Source organism: Mesocricetus auratus, unplaced genomic scaffold, assembly GCF_017639785.1.
Source record: "Mesocricetus auratus isolate SY011 unplaced genomic scaffold, BCM_Maur_2.0 Super-Scaffold_100009, whole genome shotgun sequence".
NCBI lineage: Eukaryota > Metazoa > Chordata > Mammalia > Rodentia > Cricetidae > Mesocricetus > Mesocricetus auratus.
The window spans coordinates 18980285-18989630 of NW_024429193.1; the positions used below are offsets into that span (position 1 = coordinate 18980285).

General features: G+C 42.5%; 1 protein-coding gene across 1 annotated transcript; it reads right to left on the reverse strand.

Annotated features, from left to right (window-relative positions):
• Positions 1–6557: 6557 nt before the first annotated feature.
• Positions 6558–8947, reverse strand: LOC121142257 (zinc finger protein 568-like; the record flags this gene model as incomplete). The annotated part of the gene is given in 2 exon segments (XM_040751523.1): positions 6558–7306; positions 7309–8947. Coding segments are annotated over 2 exon segments (2001 nt in total), but the record flags the coding sequence as incomplete, so codon positions are not given.
• Between the last annotated feature and the right edge of the window lie 399 nt (positions 8948–9346).

The window sequence follows — 9346 nt, forward strand, 5'->3', positions numbered from 1 at the left end:
ATTTTCTCCCAGACCTCTGTATAAACAAAAGACACTACCCATTCACAGTAAAGTTTGGCCCCAGACAGAGGGAATCAGCAAGTGTTGGTAAATACAGATTCTTCACATGGACACTTTAGAAATTGTCTGCAGAATACGATAGGGCTTCCATGTTTATTATTTTAATCGTCCAACAAGAAGCAAATTAAGATTAAGAATTTATTTTGGCTTCCATTTCTTTGGGATGCAAACATTTCTAGAGGGAAAGTCATAGTAGTTGGAGATGGCTCTTCACATTGCATCTGCAATCAGGAAGCATGAGGACTTGACTACCCCTACTCTGCTCAATTCCCCATCTTATTCAGTACAGCAGTTAAGGTGAGTCTTTCTACCTCAGTTAATCTAGTCTAGAAAACTCCTTACAGACATGTCCCTTGATTTGTCTCCTTGAATATTCTAGATCAGATCAAATGGACAGTCAATATTAGCAAATACATTTACCTGTAGGATCTTGCACATTGTGTATGAACTATGTTAAAGCAGAGAAGAATTGCACCAAAGACCCCCCATCTGAAAGCTTCCTTAAAAAAAATCAAGAGTGCTCTGAGCAATGTTCATAAAGAATTTAAAGCCTTCGTTTTCCCCAATGATTCGGGCTACTGCTTATGAAATAACTGTGTCAATCTGATTGACTCTATTCTCAAGGGCATTTCACTTTGAATAGCTATATGATTTCAATCTCCTGAGAAGTATTCAAGCTCAAGGTGCCTCTATCGTAAGAATTTAGGAAGATCCTAGGTAATTTGGTGGTGATTTGTTCTTGAAGAGTTTTTTAGATAAGATAGGGAAGCATTTTATCATGATACCAGACATCAGAGATGTAGCAAGAAATGACATCTCAAATGCCCAAACAAGAGTCATTCTTGATTTCTGTAAGGATTTTTTCTTAGTTATTAATGGTGTTTTCTTTTTTCTTTAAATTAGAAACAAGCTTGCTTCACATGTCAATCCCAACTCCCTCTCCCTCACCTTCTCCCTCACCCCCTGCCAGCCCCCAACCCCCACCCATCCCCACTCCATTCCCCAGGGAGGGTCTGTCATTTCGTTCAGCACAGGCCCTGGCCCTCCCCCAAGATTTGAAAGGAATGATGCTGATGCTGTTGTTATATGCCTGGACATTGGACTTGTCTACCACTTGCAGCCTTGTATGCTTACATTAGGCATTTGTGACAATGATAGAGAATGAACAGCACCACAATGAACTTTTGCCACCTCTTTGGATTGGTCTTTATTTTTGATACAGGGTTTCTCTGTGTATCTTTGGAGTATGCTCTGGCACTCACTCTGTAGACCAGGCTGGCCTCGAACTCACAGAGATCTGTCTGTCGAGTGCTGGGATTAAAAGTGTGTGACACCAACAGCTGGCTTTGAATTGGTCTCTTCTTCCATTCAGAGTATCATACCTCTGCATTTCTGATCACATTTCCTGCTGTGTTTATTTCACTTTTCCTTTGCATTTTATTTCAGGGGTGTGTAGAAGAAAGAACTATCTGTCCTAGCAGTCTTCAACATCCCTAGAAATTTGAAGCTTGAAACCCAGAAGTCACCTTGTCCAGCTGCTGCATATCAGAGTCACCAGCAGATAACTTCTCATTTGGTTCCACATTCTACTAGGGTGTGACAGTCTTTAAATCAAGCTACCAGAGCAGCACATCTGGTTGATTGTGATAGAGCTAGATGCCACAAAGAACAATCTCAAGTAACAATTTAGAACTTAATCCTCCTATAAATACAGCTACAACTTGGAATTATAAGCAATTTATATGCACATTATTAATAGTTAAAACAATAATAACTGTATTAGCAGTCATTCACTGAAATAGTTGTGGTTGGGAATTTTAATTACAGTGTGATTAAGCTGCTACCATAATTTAGATTTTTATTTTTATTTTAACTGCCCAGCAATGAAACTTGACAATAAATATGTGAAATAATAGCCCTTGTGCATAATTCTTATTTCACAAGTGTTTCCTTTCTGTGAAACAAGGATAATATACAGATTTGAGACATTGTTTTTTACCCTGTTACTTTATATACAGAATCTATGACTTTATTTTTCCAGGAAATCATTTGAGTATCCTCACCACTGTCCTTGTATATACTTCCATACATTGTCATATACATAACATGTATACACAATAGGACAAAATTTAAACTCACACGATGTTGTTGCTTATAATTTAATGGACATATATGTCTCCACATAAGTAATTTCTTTTTAAATGAATTATAAGCTCTGTTTCTACCTTCCCTGCACCACCAGATAATTATGGTTCCAGTGTCTGATGACATCAGGATAAATAGGCTATGTGGCTTCTAAGATGACAGATTGAAGGAAGACTAGAGAGTTGAAAACTTTCAATCAAAACATGTTCTCAGATACTCAGTACTTTGCCCTTAAATGTGGGGAGAGGCTTGTGTGGAAAATAGGGCTGACACCTGATGCCCTTCTTCTTTGACTGTTGGTACATCTGCTATAATTTGCTGTTATGATCTCTAGGTGGTATGTCTCAGAGAAAAAATCAGTGCCTGTCAGTATGGTACATTGACTGAACCCCAGGTTTTGATGCTCCTTAGTCTGTGGAACACCAGAGATCCATCTGTGAGACTGTCTGGGTTCTGACCCTCAATTTCAGTTCACATAACCTCTTCCATGGGACATTTCTTATATAAGGCATTCATACAGAATATTCATTATCTCCTTTAATACACTCATGCATCTTCAGATGTTTTGTCTGCACTACAGAGAACGTACTAACCACGGCCTTCCATCTGCCCAATACAGCTACACCACATATTTTATTGCTTATATGATATTTTTTTTCTGAAACGATGTTTATTTTATGTAATTTCAACCAAAACTAAACAAACAAAAACCCATGTTTCAAAAATACTGGGTGGTCGTTACACACATGCTATTGATCCTCTGTATTTTTAGGAAGGAAGATTTAAGGCCATAAAATACAGAAAACTAGTTGGGATAAAAGATAATTGAGAACAAAACCAGTAAAGCAGCATATAGACAAAAGCCATTTAAAATAAGGTGAGGAAACTACATCTACAAGCACAATATGCCAGCTGCTTGCTTTGTGAATGTTTTATTGACACAGTGGTCTCCAGTGCTGTTTGGCCAGGAACGTAACTGACATCATTTTCTTTGGGGGCTGTGCTGTGCATCACAAGACACTGAGAAGGATCTCTTTCGGCCTCTGCCCACTAGACACAAGCAGCAACCATCTTTAAAGTGACAAACAAGAATGCCTGTGGACATCGGCAATTGTCTACGAGGATGCGGTAGAAGTGGCTGAGAACCACTGGTTCAAACGATGCACTTCCGTGCTGCAAAGGTCACATGAAAACAGGCCCCCAAAGCTTGCAATACTGTCTGGCCCTTCAGAAAACAACACTTTGATATAAGCAAGGGCAAATGACATATGCCAGACTAAGACAATAAATTGCTAATGTGGTAATATGATCGTCTAGCTTCTACAAATGTCTCAAAAAACAACTCCAATTTTACAAAGGGAGACCGATAACAATGTGCAATTCACAGAAACAAAGCTCAAATGTCCCATAGGCCCGGGAGATGCTCAGCCTTGCTGGCAGTTAAGGTAGTGCAAATGGAAGGCATGTTTTCAGTCCTGGTTGACAAGAGTTGGGAAACGCACGCACATTTCGGTTGAGATAATCACGAGCTTTACACAAAAGCAATAAGGCACCAAGTACATTTCAAATCTACTATGTTAAGGCAAGGATTCAACTGGCAGGAATTCACCTGCTTTACAGAAGCAGAAACGCCAACACGCGGCAACACCTGTGTCCTGACCTCGTTGATGGTAAAGCTAACCTGAACAATGACTGCTGAAGAATGGGCTGCAAACACATGGCTCATACGAATTACTTGAGGCTAGTTAGCTCTGTAAATATCGACGAGAAAGGTGTCTATTGTGGATCACCACATGAGAAGAAGAGGCTGCACTACTGTGTGTGTATGCACAATCCCATTCAACACTCTCTCCACCCATAACCTGTCACCTAAACAGTGCAAGCATGGGTGTGCGTACCAACCAGAGTGAGAATGGAAGCCCAGCACCCACGGGCTACTAGCACCTAAGACTGTGTATTCAATGTCCTTTCTCTAACGGAATCACTGCGGTATATTCTAGCCTTCAGGCGCATAATAATACATACATTTGGGAGAGGACATTCAAGTCTTGAGAAAAGTATGTATACATGAACAGCGCATTAAAGAGCTTTCCTTCTAACACTGAAATCAGTACTACTATCTCCTTTTAAAAACTGCTTTAATTACTTTAATTAATTCCTATAAAATGTGCAAGTTCTTTTTAGAATAGTTAAAATTTTAGATTTATTCAATTAATATACCAGTGCAGATTAAAATTCAGTCACCATTTCTCCCTTTTCAAAAAGACTTGATGGGCTGGAGAGACGACTCAGTCAGTAAAGTACCTGCTGTGCAAGCGTGAGGACCTGAGTTCCAAGTTTCCCAAAGCCCACATAAAAAAGCCGGGTGATGTGGCGCCTGCTTTTAATGCCAACGCAAAGGATACAGGGCCCCATGGGTCCCTGGGCATCACTGGTCAGCCAGCTGAGCCTAATTGGTGAGCCTTAGCTCCTCATGAGGCCCTGTATCAAAAAACCAAAGTGGATGGCTCCTGAAGCAAGACATCTTAGGTGGACCTCCACACACGTGTGCACACAACACCCCCACTCACTACCTGAATTGTTATAAATCGTTCTGCAGTAGTCTGTCTACTCATTAGCAGTTTTACTTACCACATGCATTATTGTTCTACAGTGTGAGGCAGATAAAGTTCCCTAGGGCGACTATTTTCAAGTGGAAGTCTGTAAACAGGGACGTGATCTCCCTTCACAGCAGGCACTGTGAGGGGAGATTTGCTTTGTTACTCTGGTGTCTACTTACTAGCATGTCTACAAACACATCTGCACAAAGCACCACTTTGCTGGCTTCTGATGAGACTTGCTGCTCTAATCAGAATAGCCTCTATTAAGTACAGTGAGTTTGTAAATAGCTGACTTCATTTTGTAAAAATGCTTGCTCCCTTCACAGCTGTGAGTGCTGTCCTTGTGTCCTGAAGAGGTAGAAGATTTTTTAGCTGTCACATGATTCAGATTTAGAGGAATTAGTGTAGTTCCTTAAGCAGGTTCTCCTTGATTCTAACTTCATTCAGGAAAACAATACTTTTCCAGGATTTAAGATATATTGTAAAAAGCAGGATATAAAAATACACTATCAAATGCTGTAAGTAAACATCCTACATCTTACTTAATCAAAAGTGAATATATACTTTAATATGGTTAAGAAAATACTTTGGAAAATAATGCTTCTCTATGTCAGACATACTATAAAAGCTGAATATATATAAACACTCTACCTTATTGAAACTGAATATATGTGTAAAAATATTTTTCAACGATAATTTTCCAAGAGTTAGGTATACTGTAAAGAGCTGAGTACGCATTTTCAATGTACACATTTCTTATTCTGCAAGTTCGGGGAAAGGGCAGTTCATGGCTTTATGAAGCCACAACGTCACTGACAATGTGTTCCCACGACAGTCTCAGCCTCACAACCTTTTGATTGTAGCACAAATCAGGCACCGCCTGTCAGTAGCAATGTGCTCCCTGCAGCTGACAAGACCAATTCCCGTGTCTCGTTACTAGAGCCCACTGCGGACTCCTGCTCAGACCCTCTTATCACCCAGGAGACTAAGCGCGCAGTAGGAGGACCAGACTGTAAGTGGTTGGCAGCATCACAGAGGGGATTGGTAACGCCTGTAGACAGGCAAAACCTACAACCTCTGCTTGTGCAACCAGCCTATTTCATTTCGATTTCATCTTCATCTCATACACAACTGTGGCATCGAAATCTCCCCACCTCCCATTTAAACTGAACCTGCTGCCTGGCAGAAGGGCAAAGTATGAATGAAAACTTTTGGTCTGTCTTCAAAAGGGTTCTGTAACAGTCAATGTGAAATGCCCCTCCAACCGCAGGACATGGAAGGCTTTCCTTTTATAAGGCTGCTATAGAAAAGTTCACAATTTTGAAAATAACATGAAAAGCAGCTATCTTTGGCATTTTTCCCCCCTGGAGACATTCTTCAAGCTATCCTCAAACTTGTGATCCTCCTGCCTTTGGTTCCAGGTGCTTCTATTAATGGCATGCACCACCCTGTCCTGCTGAATTTGGCTATCCCACAAACTAGACACATCCTCACAGTACAAAGATATATGATGTCAACAATGCTAATTTATAAGAGAATTTAAAAGTCAGTAAGCAATTTACCCTGCCCGAACTCTGGGGTAGGTGAGGGTGAATAAAAAGTAGACGTGGTTAAGTTCTTCCCCACACTTCCTCAGTTGAAGTTCATTTTATAGAATCAATTCAAAAGTATTTCATAAAATTTGAGATGAACGAAAAATGTGCTGCATTTTTTTTCTAACACAAGTGTGGCCTTAAGTATGAAACATCCCATTTGTAGTGACTATGAATCTTTCCTCTGAGGGCTAACAGCTAATTTCTCTGATGTTACTGCCTCCTCAGTTTGTCCCTGGTGTGAATTCCCTGAGGCATATCTGGTTCTGGGTCACTGGAAGAACATTCCTACTTTCTTTACGTTCATGAACTTTCCAATTTTTCATAAACTAAAGCCTTGAGATAAATTTTGGAACAATTAAGTCACCTCCGATTTCTGTAATTGTAAGGTTTCTCACTGATGACAAGTGTCCAATCATTTGTGGCCCTACTTGGTCTCTGAGTATGGATTCTAGTGCTAATGAGAAACCCTTTGATGTTGCTTTCCCAATTTGTTAGCCATCATAAGAATTTGTAACTGTATGAACTTTCTGATGGCAGTGTTTTTTCATTCACTCCTCCTCTGTCCCGTATGAATTCTCTGATGCTGGGTAAGGTGAGAGCCACGAATGAAGGCTTTCCCACATTGCTTACACTTATAGGGCTTCTCACCAGTATGGATTTTCTGGTGTCGACTGAGCTCAGAGCCACGGCCAAAGGTCTTCCCACATTCCTTACACTCATAGGGCTTTTCACCGCTGTGGCTTCTTTCATGATGTGTTAGCTCTGATCTTCGAATGAAAGCCTTCCCACACTCCTTACATTTGTGGGGCCTATCACCAGTGTGAACTTTCTGATGTCTAAGGAGCTCTGTGGTACAAGTAAAGGACTTTCCACACTCCTTACATTTATAGGGTTTCTCCCCAGTTGGGCTCTCTGATGTCGGACAAGCTCTGTGCCACGACGAAAGCCTTTGCCACACTCCTTACATTTATAGGGCTTCTCGCCGGTATGAACGCTCTGATGTCGAAGCAGATGTGAATCAGAGATAAAGCCTTTCCCACACTCTTTACACTTGTGGGGCTTCTCCCCAGTGTGAACCATCTGATGGAGGGTGAGCTGTGAGGCACAGCTGTACACTTTGTCACAGTCCTTACACTCATAGCGTCTCGCCCCAGCGTGAGTCAGCTGATGGAGACTAAGCTGCGTGTCGTAACGAAAGGCCTTCCCGCACTCCTTACACATATGCGGCTTCTCACCAGTGTGGATTCGCTGGTGACGAAGAAGATGTGAGGGGCGGGTGAAGGCTTTCCCACACTCCTTACATTCAAAGCACTTCTCGTCAGTATGAACTCTGTGGTGAAGACTAAGCTGGGCAATAGACGGAAAAGCCTTCCCACACTCCTTACACTTGTAGGGCTTCTCGCCTATATGCAACTTTTGATGGTGACTGAGCTGTGAGGTAGAATGGAAACCTTTCCCACATTCCTTACACTTATGAGGTTTCTCACTACTGTGAGTACTCTGAGGTTTCAAAACATCAGAACCACAAACAAGGACACTTTTCTTATTTTCATTGCCTTTTTTGCTGTCATGAAGTCTCTGATGCATGATTAAGTCTGACCTACAGTTAAAGACTTTCCCACACTGTACACACTCAATGCTTTTTTCCTTATTGTGAATTTGCTCATGTTCAATGAGACATGACTGGCACATGAATGTTTTCTTACATTTCTTGCATTCACAGGGTTTTTCTCTAGGGTGAGCATCTTTGTGGACTGTGCACTGGATGGAACTGGGCCTCTCGACAGAGGTCACTACAGCTTGTCTCAAATGTCCCTCCTGAGGGTCTTGCTGCCTCTCCAGCCGGCCTGTGGCTTGTCTATTACCTCTGGCCCTGCTGTCCTCAATGTTGGGGTGTGTATGTTTTTTTGCCATCTTTTGTTGCCATGATTTAATTTTGTAGCCATCCTTTGGAAGTAAATTCTTGCCTTCTCTTCCAGACACCCAATCGGGAAGCCATTCTTTTGTCTCATTCCTCATAACCATCCAGGGCTCCTTCCCCTGCTCTAAAAGGGAGATCACTCTTGGCTTAGTGTCAGCAAGACCTAGCGAAAGCAGGTTGCTATAATTCTCCAACATTACATCCTGGTACAAACTTCTGTGGGAACGGTGCAAGCACTCCCACTCCTCTCGAGAGAAGTAAATGACCACATCTTTGAAGTCCAAGCCCTTGGTCATGTCTTTCGATGTAAAACTCTTCTTTCCTCCTCCTCTGGCTTCTGGAGAATGTCTCCAAAACATTTCCTCCTCCAGCACCCACGGCTCCTCTTCTTGGTCCAACTTGAAGATGACATCTGGCTTGGTGGCTTGGTAACCTACTGTCACTAGGTTGCTATAGGTCTCTAGCATCACATCTCGGTACAAGTTCCTCTGGGCAGGCTTCATTTGCTGCCATTCCTCCTGGGTGAGGTCCACAGCCACATCCTTGAATGTCACTGTTTTATAAGGTCTGGTCACGTCCTCTTCCTCCTGGCAAAGTGCAGAGTCCTTGGAACACCAAGCTCGTAACAGTCAAGCTGGACAGATGAGTTAACGGGCTCAGCTGATACTATTCTCATGAGAAACGGGGAAGGTCGCCCGGCCGGAGCACCCCGCGCCCCCCGAGAGCCCGCGCCCAGTCGGCAGCCCACGGCCGGCGCGAACCGGATCACTCGGGCCGCTTCCTCGCTGCCCGCCGAGGGCTCCCCGCAGCGCCGCCAGCCAGACACCCCTGAAACGCAACCTCGGAGACGCTGCGTGCAGGAGACCCACAGGCAGGCGAGTCCATGGACTCGAGCGGCGGCGGCGGCGCCTGCTTATATGATATTTATGAGAAGTATCTATACTTATATCAGAAAACTTTTAAAAGTTTGAAAAGAAAGGCGCCTTTGCCCTGAGCATCTCCTAAATCCAAAATAGTTTGCAATA